Source organism: Chiloscyllium plagiosum, unplaced genomic scaffold (genome assembly GCF_037043375.1).
Source record: "Chiloscyllium plagiosum isolate Xiang-an unplaced genomic scaffold, Cpla_swu_hap1 HiC_scaffold_3, whole genome shotgun sequence".
Taxonomy (NCBI): Eukaryota; Metazoa; Chordata; class Chondrichthyes; order Orectolobiformes; family Hemiscylliidae; genus Chiloscyllium; species Chiloscyllium plagiosum.
In genome coordinates, this window is record NW_028270141.1 from 156,270,941 (window position 1) to 156,289,798 (window position 18,858).

The window sequence follows — 18,858 nt, forward strand, 5'->3', positions numbered from 1 at the left end:
TTCTGTTTGACATGTTCCAGTTCTAGCATGTTTGTGTGTCATTTCTTTGTCTTTGAAGTTCTTAAACGCTCCTTATAAAGATCCTGTTCTCAATGAACATTGGCATGTAATTCAACATTGAAAATTCATAACTTAGCGCAAAACTCTCTTGTTAATGAATTTTAGTGGACTGCTTATTTTGTGACCAAAAATCTGGTCACCCCACAACTTATTTCAGTCCATCTTATTTCGATAACTGTTTTGTCTCTTTATCCCCATTTGGGCTTTCTGTGATTAGAATTTTTGACAAAACCCTAACTTTTCCTTCCACCAAATTAATACTGAGGAAAAATCAATGCCATTCATAGGTAATTTCTGCCAAGGTGATAAGACACATTCAAGTTGCACTTCACACAATAGAATCATTACTCTGTACTTATCACTTCATTATCTCACTGGTTTTCAATGCACTGTCTGCAGGGAAAAGTATGTTCTCTTCCAGCAAAATAATTTGAGAGGATCCAGTATCCTTCAATGTAGTTAACAGGTAGAACTGCGCCATCTGAAGACAAAAGGATTAACATTCTCTTTAACAAAAAAAAACACTTTTTAGCTCTCAGCCACCTTATTCAGCTCTTCTGCACATTCTGCGAATCTTACCTCTAGTTTCCTGGTTGCAGCTAAAGCTGCATTTTGAACCATGGTATTTTCCTTCAGCATTTTGTTTTGGACTTAGCCCTTGGGACTTAGTAAGATTGAACACAATTTCTAACATTCTGAAAAAGGTGACCCCTTTGGAAACATTTAGGACTTCAAATTTTACCTCCACTTTAGCACCTTTTTGATTTGATGGGGATTCTTGGAACATTGCCAGCTATCCTTTCTTTACCGACATGCTTTCCTGCCACTCTGCCACATACTGTCCCACTGTAGTTTGTAGGGGGTGATTGAAAAAGGAATTCATTTTATAGATCAGCTCCTAATCATCAGGCATGACTGCTGTTTGTCATAGAGATGTACAGTACAGAAACAGACACTTCGGTCCAACTCGTCCATGGCGACCAGATATCCCATCCCAACTTCGTCTGACCTGCCAGCACCTGGCCCATATCCCTCCAAACCCTTCCTATTCATATACCCATCCAGATGCCTGTTAAATGTTGCAATTGCACTAGCCTCCACCACTTCCTCTGGCAGCTCACTCCATAGATGTACTACCCTCTGTGTGAAAAAGTCTTTCCCCTCTCACCCTAAACCTATGCCCTCCAGGTCTGGACTCCCCCACCCCAGAGAAAAGACTTTGTCTATTTATCCTATCCATGCCCCTCATGATTTTATAAACCTGTATAAGGTCACCCCTCAGCCTCTAACTCTCCAGGGAAAATAGCCCTAACCTATTCAACCTCTCCCTATAGCTCAAATCCTCCAATCCTGGCAACGTCCTTGTAAATGTTGTCTGAACCCTTTCAAGTTTCATGACATCTTTCCGACAGGCAAGAGACCAGAATTGCTAGCAATATTCCAACAGTGGCTTAACCAATGTCCTGTGCAGCCGCAACATGACCTCCCAACTCCGATACTTAATACTCTGACCAGTAAAGGAAAGCATACCAAAAGCTGCCTTCACTATCCTATCTACCTGCGACTCTACTTTCAAGGAGCTATGAACCTGCACTCCAAGATCACTTTGTTCAGCAACGCACCCTATCACCTTAGTATTGAGTGGATAGGTCCTGCTTTAATTTGCTTTTCCAAAATGCAGCACCTTGCATTTACCTGAATTATGGCGGCACGGTGAGGTAGCACTGCTGCCTCACAGCACCAGGGACCCAGATTCAATTCTCGCCTCAGGCAACTGTGTAGAGTTTGCACGTTCTCCTCGTGTCTGCATGGGTTTCCTCCTGGTGCTCCGGTTTCCTCCCACAGTCCAAAGATGTGCAGGTTAGGTGAATTGGCCATGCTAAATTGACTGTAGTGTTCGGTGGATTAGTCAGGGGTAAATATAGGGTGGTGAGACTCTCTTTGGAGGGTCGGTGTGGACTTGTTGGGCCGAAGGACCTGTTTCCACACGCTAGGTAATTAACCGAATCTAAACTCCGTCTGCCACTTCTCGGCCCATTGGCCCATCTGAGCAAGATCTCGTTTTACTCTGAGGTAATCTTCTTCGCTGTCCACCACACCTCCAATTTTGGTGTCATCTGCAAAAACTTACTATCCATATCTCCTATGTTCACATCCAAATCATTTGTATAAATGACGAAAAGTAGTGGAGCCAGCACCAATCCTTGTGGCACACTACTGATCACAGACCTCCAATCTGAAAAGCAACCCTCCACCACCACCCTCTGTCTTGTAGTTGCAACTCTCTGCTCTTCAATATGGGCTTGAATTAGAAAAGCTAGTCATTTTTAAAATTCCTCCAAGTGAATAATTTTGCTGAGAGCTTCATGTGTGGTATTTACTCCTAATGCCCATGGTCATCTCAGTTACTTGGTTTAATCCTTTCTAATTCAAGATAGCTTTACCCAGGCTGTTGCCTTAAATTTCTGAACTTTTCCATCTGTGCATCAGGAACGAACTCATTTGCACCCAGAACACCGTTTCTTTAAAACTGCATCACGATCCACAGAGATGTCCTGTAACATGGATGCATAAATCTCATGTATACCACCATCAATTTGTTATGTAAGGCCAACATCGATTGATTTTTAGCCACTTAATTTGGTTTGCTATTTTTTTCAAATGACAAAGAAGACCTCTATATCCTTTTCTTCAGACCTTGGTTAAAACTGTATGAATTTAAGCACTTCCTGAATGGACTTTAAATTGTGACTGTGAATTTCCCCATCTGAGCCTTTGTGGGCATCCGTATTTTTTTAATTTCTTTAATTTTATGATGTTAATCCCTCTATTATCATCACTCCCCTTTCTCTCTGAAATTCACATTCAAGTTTTTCAGTTCTATTTCCAGTTTACTTTGAAATTTCCTTTTCTTGTTGAAGCTGTTTTACTAATCATATCTTTGCTAACTCAATTTACTGTACCTAATTCTTGCTGTATTTCCACACATCTTGGAAGCTTTATCAGTACCGATTAAATCTGCCGCTTTAACTGCAACAGGAAATTGCAAATCAATTTTTTTCGTATTTCAGTAGTTTGAGTTTTGTTACCTCCTCTAAATCCAGGGCTATCTGTTTCAACTGCAGGATGATCTTAACTGTGTCCAAAATGATTTTGTTTTCAGTTTGAGAAACCTGATATCTGTCCTTTTAGTTACCACTTAGAGTAACTCTACGTCTAGTTGTGCATTATCCTCATTTAAAAGATCCCAGTTGCCAGCCCCCAAAGGTTTCTCGTGGCTCATCCAGGAGGAATATATTTTTTGATTCTGTCTTCACAAAGGTAGACATAAATAACTTGCGAAAAATGTTGAGAAACTCAGGGTCTAGTGAGAGTGAGGAACTCAAGGAAGTCAGAATGAGGGCAATGATATTGGGGAAATTGGAATTAAAGGCTAACAAATCTGCAGAGCCTAATAATCTACAACCCAGCATACTTAGGAAAGTGGCCCTAGAAATAGTGGATTTTTTAGTGGTTACCTTTCAATTTCTATTGACTCTGGAGCAGTTTCAATGGCTTGGAGGCCAGCTAATGTAACTCCACTATTTAAGGAAGTGGGTAGAGAGAAAATGGAATTTTCGACCATTTAGCCTGACATGGGCAAAAGGGAAAATGCTAGAATCCTCTGCCATTCAGTGAGATCATGCCTGATCTGATCATCCTTAACATGTTCCTGCTTCTTGCCTTGATTCCCTTACCAATTAAAAATCTGTCTCAGCCTTGAATATTCTTGAGGTCATAACCTTGCGGTGTTTTATGGTAAAGAATTCCACAGATTCACTGCCTTCTGAGAGAAGAAACTCCTTACCTTTTTTAGCCAACCCCTTATTCTGAGATTATATCTTCTGGTTGTAGACTCTCCCAGAAGGGGAAATTAACTCTCCATGTTTTAACATGTCAAACCCCTAAGAATCATTATTGTTTCAAGCAGCTATTTGAAGAAGAATGATTCCTGTGGTGAGAGATTTTAGTTATGTGGACAGATTGGAGAACATTAAAAGGCAGTTTGATAGAGGTGACCAAAATAGTAAAAGATCTTGACAGTAGCTAAAGTGAAGCTCTTTCCACTGGAGAAAGGGCTGATAACCACAGGTCATCGATTTAAGGTGATTGGCTAAAGAGCCAACAGCAACCTGTGGAAGAACACATTTTGCTTTGAGTGGTTAGGATTTAAGATTCATTTGACGTTTTGTAAAGAGAGTTGGATTATTTCCTGAATAGAAAAAGTGTAGGGCTACAGGCAAAATATAGGAGACAACTTGTGTTTCTTCTGCAGAGACCCAGCACAAACTGGATAAAATGAATTGTCTCCTTCAGTGCATTAACCCTTCCGTAAAAAAAATTATTTATATAGCACCTGTAATGGATTTTGATGTATCTTAAAAATAATTACTGATTTTTCCTTGTTCATGGGATATGTTCATTACTGATAAAACCATCAGTTATTGCGTAACTGTAAATGCCTTTGAGAAGATGATGAGTTTCTTGACAAGTGAGTGACTGGATGAATCATTTCAGAGGGAAGTGAAGGTTGACACAAGAAACAGGAGCAGGCCATCTGGTCCTTCGAGCCTTCTCCGCCATTCAATAAGATCTTTTCGTTGACTCAGCTCCACTTAGACGCCCTCTTACCGTATGCCTTCATTCCTTTATTGTTCAAAAAAAAAATCTGTCTTACCTTTAAAAACATTTACAGAGGAACCTCAATTATCGAAAGGACGTGGACAGGCAGTATTTTGTTTCGTTCATCAGATGCCGGCTAGCGTAGTTTAACCGAGTATCAGGACCTTGTGATCTTGCCAGATAATCTGATATTTGGATAATCGAATGCCAGATAATTGAGGTTCCTCTGTACTGAAGTAGCATCAAATACTTCACTGGGCAGGGAATTCCGTAGATTTCCAACCCTCTGGGTAAAGGAGTTCTTTCTCAATTCAGTCGTAAATTTAACCACATTGTGTGTCTGGAGTCATGTATAAGTGAGAACAACTATTACAGATTTATTTGTTACTGGAGGCACACACCTGCATATTTCCTTAATATTTGTACATAGGCTAAAATTTTATGATATGGATAAGATATAAGATGATTTTTCAACCCTTCTCCCTGTAATCTTTGATCCCTTAGTAATCAAGGGATTACTGCTGCGCTTTTCCAGCAACACATTTTCAGCTCTGATCTCCAGCATCTGCAGCCCTCACTTTTTCCCTTAGTAATCAAGACCATAACTGTCTCTGTCTTAAATACACTCATTGAATTGGCTCTCACAGTTTTCTGTGGTAATGAGTTCCACAGATTCACCACCCTGTAGCTGAAGAAATTCTTCATCTCCGTTCCAAGGGTCATCCATTCATGGATGCTGTGCCCTCAGGTCCTAGCCTGTCCTATTAGTGACAACATCCTCTCCAACATCTGAGTGACTACACTCAGTATTCTGCAAGTTTGAATGAGATCTTCCCTCATCCTTCTAAACTGGACGTACAGATTCAAAGTCCTCAACTACTGCCTATGTTGGTAAAAACAATGACTGCAGATGCTGGAAACATTCCTGATGAAGGGCTTTTGCCCGAAACGTCGATTTTGCTGCTTCTTGGATGCAGCCTGAACCACTGCCTATGTTGACAAGCCCTTTCATTCCATAACACCACAAGACATAGCAAAATATGGCCATTTGGCCTATCAAGTCTGCTCCACCATTCAATCATGACTGATAAGTTTTTCAACCCCATTCTCTCGCTTTCTCCCCGTAACCTTTGATCTCCTTGATAATCAAGAACCTATTTACCTCTGTTTTAAATATACTCAATGACCTGGCCTCCACAACCTTCGGTGGCAACGAACTCCAAAGATCCATCACTCTCTGGCTGATGAAGTTTCTCCTCATCGCCATTCTAAATAGTCTTAGCTTTAGTCTAAGGCTGTGCCCTTGGATCTTAGTCTCTCCTGAGGAGAAAGTGAGGTCTGCAGATGCTGGAGATCAGAGCTGAAAATGTGTTGCTGGAAAAGCGCAGCAGGTCAGGCAGCATCCAGGGAACAGGAATCTGAAGAAGGGCTTATGCCCGAAATGTCGATTCTCCTGTTCCCTGGATGCTGCCTGACCTGCTGCGCTTTTCCAGCAACACATTTTCAGCTCTTAGTCTCTCCTGCCAATGAAAACATCTTGCAAACGTCCACTCTGTTTCGGCCGTTCAGTATTCTTTAAGTTTTAATTACATCCCCCTTCATGCTTCCAAACCCCATTGAGGATAGACCCAGAGTCCTCTAACATTCCTCATATGTTAAGCCTTTTATTCCTGGCATCATTCTCGTGAATCTTCTCTGGACCCCACTCCAGGGCCAGTATATCCTTCCTCAGGTATGGGGCCCAAAATTGCAGCAGTTCTCAATGTGGTCTGAGCAGAGCTTTATAAAACCTCAGAAATACATCCCTGCTTTTATATTCTAATCCATTCAAAATAAATGCCAACAGTGTATTTGTGTTCCTAACTACTAACTCAATCTGCAAGTTTACCTTAAGAGAAACCTGGACTAGGACTCCTTTGCACTTCAGATGTCTGAATTTTCTCCCCATTTCAGAAATAGTCTATGCTTCTCTTTGTCCTACCAAATTGCATGACCTGTCACTTTCCCAAGTTGTATTTGATCTGCCACTTTTTTGCCCTCTCTCCTAACATGTCTGAATCCTTCTGCAGCCTCTCTGCCTCCTCAATACCACCTGTCCTACCTATGACTGTATCATTTGCAAACTTCGCTAAAATTCTCACCATTCCTTCATCCAGATTAGTCATGTATAAAGTGAAAAGTTGTGGTCCCAACACTGACCCTTGCGGAGCACCACTAGTCACCAGCTTCCATCCTGAGAAGAAGCCTTTTCTTCCCACTCTCTGATTTCTTCCAGACAGCCAATCTTGTATCCACGTTAGTACCTTACCTCGAACACCATGGGCCCTTATCTTACTCAGCAGTCTCTTGTGCGGCACCTTATCAAAGGCCTTATGGAACTCCAGGTCAATAACACCCATTGGCTCTTCTTGGTCTGACCTGCTCGGTACCACCTCAAAGAATTCTAGCAGATTTGTCAGGCATGACCTCCCCTTGATAAAATCTTGCTGACTTTGCCCTATTTTACTGTGCACTTCCAAGTTTTCAGAAATTTCATCCTTCACAGTGGACTCTACAATCTTAGCAATGACTGAGCTCAGGCTCAGCAGTCTACAATTTCCTGTCTTTTTCCTTACTCCCTTCTTAAACGGGTGGTAGTGCCTCCACTACCTCTTCAGCTAGCTCCTTTCGAACTCTGGGGTGTAGACCATCTGGTTCAGGTGATTTATCCACCTTCAAACCTTTCAGTTTTTCCAGCACCTTCTCCTTGATGAAGGCCACCATACTCATCTTCCCCCCCATTCCTTGAATGTTTGGGATATTACTTGTGTCTTCCACCATGAAGACTGACACGAATGACTTATTCAGTTCCTCAGCCATTTCTTTGTTTCCCATCACTGCTTCTCCAGTGTCATTTTCCAGTGGTCCTGTGTCCACTTTATTTTATTTTGCCCTTTATATATCTAAAGAAACTCTTGGATTTTTTTTACTGCTGAGCTTACCCTCATATTTAATCTTTGCCTTCCTTATTTCTTTTTTCATTGTTCTCTGTTCTTCTTTGTGGGCACCCCAACCCTCTGGCTTCCCAGTGCTATTTGCCACATTGTGTGCTTTCTATTTTGCTTTTACGCTGTCCATGACTTTTCTTGTCAGCAGTGGTTGCCTCGTTCTCCCATTAGTGTGCTTCTTTTCCAAGGGATGAATCTTTGCTGTGTCTCCTGATTACACCCAGAAACTCCTGCTGCTGTTGTTTCACTGTCTTTACTGCTCGGCTTCTCTCCCAGTCAATTCTGGTCAGGTCTTCCCTCATGCCTCTGTAATTGCACCTTCTCCCCCTCAAATTGCTGAGTAATTTTTTTTAGAGTATTCAATATGCAGGATGTGGGTGTCACTGGCTGGCCAGCATTTATTACTTGTCCTTAGTTGCCCTTGAAAAGTTGGTGATGAGCTGCTTTCTTGAACTACTGCAGTCTACCTGCTGAAGATTGACCCAAAAATGCCTTTAGGGGAAGGAATTTCAGGATTTTGACCCAGTGACAGTGAAGGAATGGCAATATATTTCCAAGTCAGGATGGTGAGTGGCTTGGAGGGGAACTTGAAGGTGGTGATGTTCCCATGTATCTGCTGCCGATGTCCTTCTGGGTGGAAGTGGTTGTGGGTTTGGAAGGTGCTGTCTGAGGATCTTAGAAGAATTTCTGCAGTGCATCTTCTAGATGGTACACACTGCTGCTACTGAGCATTGCTGATGGAAGGGCCTGATGTTTGTGGGTGTGGTACCAATTAAACAGGTTGCTTTGACCTGGATGGTGTCAGGCTTCTTGAGTGTTGTTGGGGCTGCACTCATGCAGGCAAGTGGGGAGTATTCCATCACATTCCTGACCTGTGCCTTAGACATGGTGGACAGGCTTTGAGGAGTCAGGAGGTGAGTTACTCTGACCTGCTCTTTTATTCCTTTGACCTACTCTTGTAGCCATTGTGTTTATGTGGTGAGCCCAGTTGAGTTTCTGATCAATGATAACGCTCAGGATGTTGATAGTGCGGATTCAGTCTCTCTCGCTCTTTCTCACACTCTTGCTATCACTGTCGCTATCGCTCTTTCTTGCTCGCGCTCTCTCTCTCTCTCTCTCTCTCTCTCTCTCTCTCTGTGTTCCTTCACTTGAAGCCCCCTAATCAACTCTGCTCATTTTCACATAAAATCCAGAGTTCCCTACCATAAGCTGCTCCAAAAACCATCACGTACACATTTCATTAATTCCTTTTCTTGGGATCTGCGAGCAACCAGATTTTCCCAGCCTGCCTGCATATTGAAGTTCTCTGTGATTGTTGTCATGGTGCCTTTCTCACATGTCTTTTCCATGTCTTCATTTATTTTCCACCCCACATTCTGACTATTGCTAGTAATCATATACATATCTTCCATCAGAGTCTTTTTTTCTGTTGCAGTTCCTCAGCTGTGCCCAATTCTCCATCTTCAGACCCTAAAATCTCCTCTTGCTGTCGATTTAATTTTGTTTTTTTTACTAACAAGGTGACCCTGCTTCCTCTGCCCATCTCCCATCTTTTGAATAGGATGAGTATTGTTGGATGTTGGTCACCAGCTTGGAACACGTAGCAGTCATGTCCCTGTGATATCCATGACATCATACTGACAATTTCAATCTGTGCTATAAGCTCCTTTACTTTGTCTGTATACTGTGCCCATTTGTAGTTAGCACAGCGCCAGGGATGCAGCTCTATGTGGAGTTTGCACAGTCTCCTTGTGTCTGCACAGTCTCTTCTCCCTGTTTCGTCTGGGTGATCTGGTTTCCTCCCACACTCCAAACATACAATTGAGGGAAATCAAGAGTTCAAAAAGTGGTTATGATACAGCCCTGACAAATCAGGTTCAGGCAAATCCAAAGGATTTCTACGAATATGTTCAGGACAAAAGGGTAACTAGGACAGAATAGGTCTCCTTAAAGTTCAGCAAGGCCTCTATGTGGAACCGCAGGAAATGGAGGTACTTAACAAGTATTTTGCATCACTGTTTTCCTGTGTAGAAAGATATGGACGATAGAGAACTTAGGGAAATCAAAAACAATATCGTGAAAAAAGTCCATATTACAGAGAAGGTGATGCTGGACATCTTAAAATGCATAAAGGTGGATAAATTTCCAATACCTGATCAGGGATACCCTAAAACTCTGCAGAAAGTGAGTGCTGGGCCCTTTCCTGAAATATTTGTATCATTGATAGCCACAGGTGAGGTGCTGGATGACTGGAGATTAGCTAACATGGTGCCACTATTAAAGTTAGATAGGTAAGCCTATCAGTGGTGGGCAGGTTGTTGAAGGGGATACTGAGGGACAGGATTTACATGAATTTGGAAAAGCAAGGATTGATCAGGGTTAGTTAACACAGTTTTGTGTGTGGGAAATTGTCTCTCATTAACTTGCTTGTATTTTTTGAAGAAGTGACAAAAAGTATTGATGAAGGCAAAACGGTGGATGTAATTTGCATGGATTTTAGTAAGGCGTTTGACATGATTCCTCATGGTAGATTGATTATCAAAGTTAGATTACATGGAATACAGGGAGAACAAACCATTTGAATGCAGAACTGGCTCGAGAGTAGTAGATGGAGGGTGATGATGGAGGGTTGCTTTTCAGACCGGAAGCTCATGACTGGCGGTGTGCTGCAAGGATCGGTGCTGGCTCCATTGCTTTTCGTAATTTATATACATGATTCAGCTGTGAACATAGGTTTGATTGTAAGTTTGCAGATGACACAAAAATTGGAGTGTCATGGACAACGAAGAAGGTCACCTCAGAGTAGAAGGGGATCTTGATCAGATGGGTCAATAGGCCAAGGAGTGGCAGATTGAGTTTAATTTAAGTAAATGTGAGGTGCTGCATTTTCGAAAGGCAAATCAGGGCAGGACTTATACACTTATAAGGTCCTGGGGAGTGAAGCTGAACAAAGAGACCTTGGAGGCCATGTTCATAGTTCCTTGAAAGTGGAGTTCAAGATCGACAGGATAACAAAGAAGGCGTTGGGTATACTTTCCTTTATTGGACAGAGCACTGAGTATTGGAGTTGGCAGATCATGTTGAGGCTGTACATGACATTGGTTAGGCCACTATTGGAATACTGTTTGCAATTCTGGTCTCCCTGCTTAGGGAAGGATGTTGTGAAACTTGAAAGGGTTCAGAAAAGATATACAACGATGTTCTCAGCAGGTCTGGCAGCATCTGTAAGGAGAGAAAAGAGCTGACATTTCAAGTCTAACTGACCCTTTGTCATAGCTTTGACAAAGGGTCAGTTAGACTCGAAACATCAGCTGTTTGCTCTCCTTACAGATGCTGCCAGACCTGCTGACATTTTCCAGCATTTTCTCTTTTGGTTTCAGATTCCAGCATCCACAGTAATTTGCTTTTATTTTGTATAAGAATGTTGTTAGGCTTGGAAGGTTTGAGCTATAGGGAGAGGCTGAATTGGCTGGGGCTGTTTTCCTTGGAGTGTTGGAGGCTGAGGGGTGACCTTGTAGAGGTTTTTAAAATCATAAGGGGCATGGGTAGGGTGAATAGTCAAGGTCTTTCCCTTGGGGTAGAAAATCCAAAATGAGAAGGTAAGAGGGGAAAGATAGAGACTTAAGAGGCAACTTTTTCACGCAGAGGGTGGTGTGTGTATGGAATGAGCTGTGAGAGGAAGCGGTAAAGGCTGGTACAACTACAACATTTAAAAGGCATCTGGATTGGTAAATGAATAGGAGACCTTTAGAAGGATATGGACCAAATGCTGACAAATGGAACTAGATTAATTTTGACTATCTTGTCAGCATGGATGAGTTGGACCAAAGGATCTGTTTCCATGCTGTAGAGCTTTCTGACTCTGTGTAGGTTTGGTGGATTGGTCATGCAAAATCGCCCATAGTTTCCAGGGGTCTGTTGGTTAGGTGGATTAGACATGTGAAATGCAGGGTTACAGGGATAGGGTAGTGGGTGTGTTTGGGTGGGATGCTCATTGGAGGGTCATTATGGACTCATGGGGCCAATGGGCTGCTTCTCCACTATAGGGATTCTGTGAATTACAGTGAGTACCTGACAAATTTAAAATTTCCTCGTTGTCCAGACCAGTTTTCCAACACACATCCATTCAAGAATAGGAAAATGCATGGCTGCAAAAGGCCAAGTCCTTAGTACCTTTGTTCAGGTTTTCAATTGTTAAGAAGCTACACTTTTAACTTGCACTAGTCTCTCGCAATTACAGTTAAGAATCAAGTGTTTGAAAATGTGACCACCTAACTTTTGACTTGTCACTCTGCTTCTTTTAATGTAGTTTGATGAGTATCGTGGTGCGACAGTCAAGGAAAGCCCTGAGCAGCAGAAAAATTATGTTCCACCGCAAAGCTTCACACGGTTACCACAGCATACATCAAGTTATGCTGAGACTGAACAATTCTCTTTCATGCGAGACACGAGAGACATTCATCAAATCACTGAGCAAGGTGGTGTTCCTGGTCTGTCCAATGCAAGTTTCCTTTTTGAGAGGGATGCTCCAGTTAAGATTGGCACAAAATCCAATTTGGAAAGATCTGAGATTCAGGACCGGGTTTCAGACTTCCTTCTCCCACATGAACGGGCTGGTCAAGACGGCCATGGTTTCTGTCGTATACTTGGTTTATTAGAAGAATCTGAAAATGGGAGCTTAGAAGAGAGGAGGAAGCATAACTTTCCAGATATAGAGGATGAGGAAAGGTTTCTCTATGGAGAAGATGAGGAAGAGAATGCAGAAGGTGGGAAACATAGAGGTGTTCTTGCAAACCGGAATCTCCTGCCTGTAAGACAAACCAGTCTACCTGAAGGAGGATCTAGCTTGGCAAGTGCAAAACCTGAGAAAGAATATGAAAAGATCCATGATTTACTCAAGACCATTGGACTCGATATAGGAGTAACAGAGATTAGCAAACTGGCAGCCCGTACTGAGGAGCGGCTACATGGGAAAAAACCTGTAACTCGATCACCTGAGCACCCACTGGGATCTCTCAAAACTGCTTCTTGGGAAAAGCGAAGAAGCCGAAATGAGGCAAAATCACCAGAACCTCATACACAAACACGAGCAAGGTCACACAAACTGGAAAGTATCTCTGGTTCTGTAGTGAGAGAAGGCAAGGATCAGTTTAATCGGGAAACAGTTGTGACAGCAAGAGAACCTGAGAAAGCACGATGTTCTGCTGTAATCCCAACAGTCCATAAACCTGGTTTATTGCCAATCCCTTCACAAAATTATGCCATTTCACCTTACGGGCAATATCCAGCACCTGCAGTAAATTATCCACCAAATGCATCAGTACCAAACTATAATCAATATGACCCTTATGTCTCGTTGCCTGCCTCGAACTGGCCAATGTACCCACCTCCACAAGTTACTGAGCCATACGCTCAGCAACCAAAGAATCGAATGTTTGTGGTTATGCAGCCACCGAAGGTCACCCGACCAAATCTGAGGGTCATTGAAACAGTTAATGATCCTGAAGACATTGCAGACCACAAACAAAAGAATTCTGTATTGGTGCAAGTGCAGACAACACCTACTTTGACCCAAGTTCCGATAGCATCCTCAAATCGGATGGTGCTGATGCCCGATTTTGCTGAGGAGGAGAAGAGGAAATCTGAACAGAAGCAAAAGGTTTGTGTGTGATTTGTGTGTCGTCTTCTAGCATGAAAAGTGATTTAATTTTTCTGACAGCTGTATTAGTGGGAAAGCTAAGTTGAAAGATTTCTCCTGTGCTTTGGAAATAAGATTGGAGCACCCCTGGTAATGAGATGGGATAGCTTCTGGTCCTAAGAAATGACTCTTTCCTGTGCAATTTTGGAATCACACCATGGGCGGGAAGTGATTTGCTCTGGAGAGGATGCAGAGGAGATGTACCAAGATGTTCCTGGGTTTAAGATTTCAGTTATAAAGAGAGATTGGATAGACTGAAGTTGAGCAAAGGAGATTGAGGGGAACATGATTGAGATTTATAAAAAATATTAGAAGCATAGATAAGGAGAAAAGAAGGAACATCTGCCCTTGATGGGGAGATCAGTGGCCGGGCATAGATTTCAGGGAAAGAATGTGTGGTTAAGAAGGCATATTTAGTATGCTTGACTTTATTGCTCAGTGCTTTGAGTAAGAGTTGGGATGTCATGAGGCATGTTGGTGAGGCCCCTTGTGAAATAGCGTGTGTTGTTCTGGTCACCTTGTAATGGGAAGGATATTATTAAACTGGACAGGATTCAGAAAAGATTTACCAGGAAATGAAGAGTTTGAGATATAAAAATAGACTGGAAAGGCTGGAACTTTTGCCACTGGAGCATAGGAGATTGAGGAGTGATCTTCAAGTTTTATAAAATGGTGAGTGCACAGAGAAGGTGAATGACAGGGTCTTTTTCCTTGGGTGAGGGGAGTTCAAAACTAGGGAGCATCCTTTAAGGTGAGAGTAGAAATATTTAAAAAGAATATGAGGGGCTACTTATTAACAGAGTGGTTTGTGTATGGAATGAACTGCTACGTAAGTTTCAGGTAGAGTTATTACATAGATAGGTTCACAAATTCAAGAGGTTTGGATGGATATGGGTCAGGAGCAGGCAGGTGCGACTAGTTTAGTTTGGGAACATGGTCGGCAAGGACTAGTTGGATCGAAGGGTCTGTTTGCAAGCAGTATGACTTGACAAGGTTGAGAAGAGATGTGAGGGAAAATTTCCACCCAGAGGATAGTGGGAATCTGGAATTCTTGACCTGAAAGGGTGGCAGAGGCAGAAAGCCTCAGAGCATACAAGAAATATTTAGATGTACACTTGTGATGCCAAGGTATACATAGCTATGGACCTGTGCTGGAAACTGAGATTTGAATAGTTAGGTGGTTGTTTTTGACCGTGCCGTATGACTTTGACATTCTACTGATGTCTTCATAGTTGGAGATTATTTATTGATACTTAACCATGTTTGAATTTCAATACTATTTCTTGATGAGACATAAAATATCTGTGGAACTAAAAATCCAACAAGACCAAGTGCCTTCAGGAGAGGAGAATGGACCTTGCAGTTCAGAATGTTTTAAGTTAATTTATCATCCTGCTGCACAACAGAGCATTGTAACTCGGATCCATGGTTGACTCAAAGTTTTTGCCTCTATTAAGCAGTTGGGCAGTCCATTCTCACATTCCCAGAGGAAGATTTGGGGTCACCTTGGCTCTGGTGTACTGTTGTGCATGCTGGAAACTTTTGAGTTATTTATAATGTTCCCCAAGAACATGTAAAAGGAAGACAGGATAGAGTCATATAGCACGAAACAGACCCTTTGGTCAAACGCTTCTGTGGCAACCATGTTTCCTAAACTGAACTTGTCTCATTTGCTGACATTTGATCAATATCCCTCAAAACCTTTCTTATCCAAGTACCTGTCCAAGTGTCTTTTAAATGTAATTGTACTCACCTCCACCACTTCCTCTGGCAGCTCGTTCCATGTGTGCAAACGTTGCCCCTCTAGTCCCTTTTAAATCTTTCCCATGTTGCCTTAAACTGATGCTGTCTAGTTTTGGACTCTCCTACCCTGGGGATAAAGACCTTGGCTATTCACATTATGTATGCCCCTCATGATATTAAAATCTTGCATCAGGTCACTCCTCAGCCTATGATGCTCCAGGAAAAAAAGGTCTCAACTTAACCAGTCTCCTTGTAACTCAAACCTTCAGTCCCGGTAACATCCTTGTATGTTTTATCTCCACCATTTATAGTTTAAAAACATACTCCTTGTCGCAGGGCGACCAGAATTAGACGCAGTTTTTCCAAATGTTGCCTCACCAATATCCTGTAAAGCGACAACTCCTATACTCAGTGCTCTGATCAGTGAAGGTCAATGTCCTCCTCCACCTTGTCTCCATGTGATGCATTTGCAAGGAACTAAACACCTCCGCCCCTCGCTCGCTACAGCTCAAACTTAGCAATTTGGTAACTTGAAAATTTTTTTTATCCCTTTCCAGTTTAATAATATCTTTCCTATATCAGAATTATATGTAGTACTCCAAATGTTTCCATACCAATGTCTTGTACAGCTGTAACACGATGTTCCAACTCCTGTACTCAGTGCTGTAACTGATGAAGACAAGAATGCCAAACATCGCATTCACCATTCTGTCTATCTGTGACACTACTTTCATGGAACTATGTATGTGTATATCTAGGTCTCTCTATTCCTCCCCAGAGCCCTATCATTAACTGTGTACTTCCTGCCCTGGTTTGTCTTAGCAAAATACAACACACATTTAGCTAAATTAACCTCTATCTGCCACCCCTAAGCCCACTTGACAGGTTTGTTAAGATCCCATTGTACTCTTCAATAATCTAAGCCACTGTTAGCTATACCACCAATTTTGGCTGGCTCTCCATGGATTCCAGGTGATCTAACCTTACTAAAAAGTCTGTCATGTGAACCTTGTTGAAGCACTTGCTAAAGTCCATGTAGACAATATCTGTCACTGTACCTTCATTTGTCGTCTTGGTCAACTCTTCAAAAAACTCAATTACGTTTGTGAGGCACAATTTCCCATGCACAAAGCCATTCTGACTATCCCTAATTAATCCTTGCCTTTCCTAATGCGTGTAGATCCTCAGAATATCTTCCAACATCTTAACCACCACTGACATCAGGCTCACCAGTCTGCAGTTTCTTGGCTTTTTCTTGCAGCTTTTCTTAAATAGTGGCACAACATCAGCCACCTTCCTGTCTTCTAGCACTTCACCCATGACTGTCGATGATATAAACATCTCCATTAGGACCCACAATTTCTTCGCTAGCTACTCTCAATGTCCTGGGATATACTTGATCAGGTCCTGAGGAGTTATCTACTTTTATGCATTTTGAAGCCTCCAGCACCACCTCTTCTGTAATGTGGACTCCTTTCAAGAAATCACCATTTATTTCCCTGAGTTTCCTAGCTTTCACAGTAAATATTGATGTGAAATACTTATCGAGTCGTAGAGATGTCCAGCACAGAAACAGACCTTTCGGTCCAACTTGTTCATGCTGACCAGATGGCCTAAATAAATGTCCCATTTGCCAGCACGAGGCCCATATCCCTCTAAACCCTTCCTATTGCATACCCATCCAGATGCATCTTAAATGTTGTAATTGTGCCAGCCTCCACCACTTCCTCTGGCAGCTCATTCCATGCACATACCACCCTGTATGTGAAAAAGTTGCCCCTTAGATCCCTTTTAAATCTTTCCCCTCTCACCCTAAAGCAAGGCCTCTCGTTCTGGACCCGCCCCCCCCCCCCATCTAACAGATTGTTTAGGATCTTGCCCATCTCCTATAGTTCCATGTGTAGATTGCTTAATTGATCTTTAAGCAGCCTGTTCTTTTCTGAGTTGCTTATTTGCCTTTAATATACTTGTAGAATCTTTTTGGATTCTCCTTAACCTTACCTGCTAAAGTTCTCATCTCTGTTTGCCCTCCTGATTTCATTCTTCATTGTTCTCTGATTGACCAGAGCCTTAATATTGCTCATCATCCATTGTTCTGTATTCCTGCAACCTGGCCCTGCCTCCCACTTGCCAGATGCTCCTCAATGTACAAATAGCCTTCCCCAATAAACTTTTGAAGGTTCCTGTCTAATATCATTGAAATGGGCCTCCCCAATTTGGAACTTAAACTTGTGGACCAGACATATCCTTTGCGATAACTATTTAAAAACTAATAGAACTATTGTCAGTGGTCCCCAGGTGCTTTCCCAATAGCACCTCAGTCGCTTGCCCAACATGATTTCCCAAGAGGAGGTTGCCCCTTCTTTGGTAAAGTCATCTCGATATTGACTGAGTGTTTGTGAGCACACTTAACAAATTCCTCTGCATCCATGCCCTTAACACTGTGGCAGTCCCAGCCTATGTTTGGAAAGTTAAAATTCCTCCCATATACAACCCTATTCTTAGAGCTACGTATTTGCTCCTCAATCTCCTGTTGACTCTTGACAGGACTATAATACAATCCCATCGAAGTGATCACCCCCTTCTTATTTCTCAATTCCACCCATATAGCTTCAATAGACGATACCCCAGGAATAAAGTACTGCCATGATGTTTTCCCTAATGAAAAATGCCACTCCCCCTTCTCTCTTGCCTCCCCTTCTAGCCTTCCTTTGACATCTGTACCCCAGAACACTGAGCTGTCAGTCCTGTTCTTCCCTGAGCCTTGTTTCTGCTATAGCTATAATATTCCAGGCCAATGTTCCCATCTCTGCCCCAAATTCATCTGCCTTACCTGCAAGGCCTCTTGCATTTAAATAAATGCAATTTAATTTTTCATTCTTCCCTTATTCTCTGTTGTGCTTTTGCCTGCCTTTTCTATTTAATTTGCTGTATTAACTTCTTTATGAGCCTCTTCTGTCTTGCCGCACTATTGCTTAGAGTTGCCCCTTCCCCCCCCCCCCCTAGACTAGTTTAAACTTTGTCCCTTCCAGTTCAGGTGCAACCTATCTCTCTTGTACAGTCCCTTCTGCCTCAGAAGAGACCTCATTGATCCAAAATCTGAAACCCTGACCCCTGCATCAGCTCGTCAGCTGCACATTCATCTGACCTATCCTACTATTCCTACTCTCACAAGCATGTGGCACTTGGAGTAATCTAGAGATTACTGCCCTTGAGAGTGACAGGCAAGAGAATACAAACACTGAGAATTGAGCTAATTGTGGAACTTGAGGCAAATGGCGGAGGGAGGCATTGTTAGAGCCATTTTTGCAAAGGGTTGTTTTGTGGTTAGGTGCTGTTGGTTAGATCTCTAAGCGGACCTCGACAATAAAAGGCTTTGTTGAGGAAGGGAGCAACAACAAGATAAGGGTAAGATCTTTTATTTCCCTTAAGTCCGCGAGTTGTTAATGGGCAGAAATGGTCGTCATTGGAGTGGCATGCTCCTCCTGGGAGATGTGGGGGAGCAGGCAACAGTCAACTGTCTCTGGTGACGGTGAATACAAGAGGTGTGTGTGGGTGTAACTCTTCTGAGACTGCATGGATCGGTTGGAGTGGCAGTTGGAAACACTAAGTAGCATACAGGAGGCAGAGACTGTGATCGATAGTAGAGTTGGGGGTGGCGGGGGGGGAACATCACACCATAACTGAGATCAGGTAGATGGATGATTG

General features: G+C 42.5%; 1 protein-coding gene across 6 annotated transcripts in view; it reads left to right on the forward strand.

The window, feature by feature from the left end:
- znf318 (zinc finger protein 318) overlaps positions 1 to 18,858 on the forward strand; it is a 118,501-nt gene that overhangs the window by 80,260 nt on the left and 19,383 nt on the right. For all 6 annotated transcript variants that reach the window (XM_043687406.2, XM_043687407.2, XM_087984487.1 and 3 more), the window contains one exon: positions 12,019 to 13,368. In XM_043687406.2, coding sequence (XP_043543341.1) covers positions 12,019 to 13,368 — 1,350 coding nt within the window. The remainder of the gene's footprint in view (positions 1 to 12,018; positions 13,369 to 18,858) is intronic.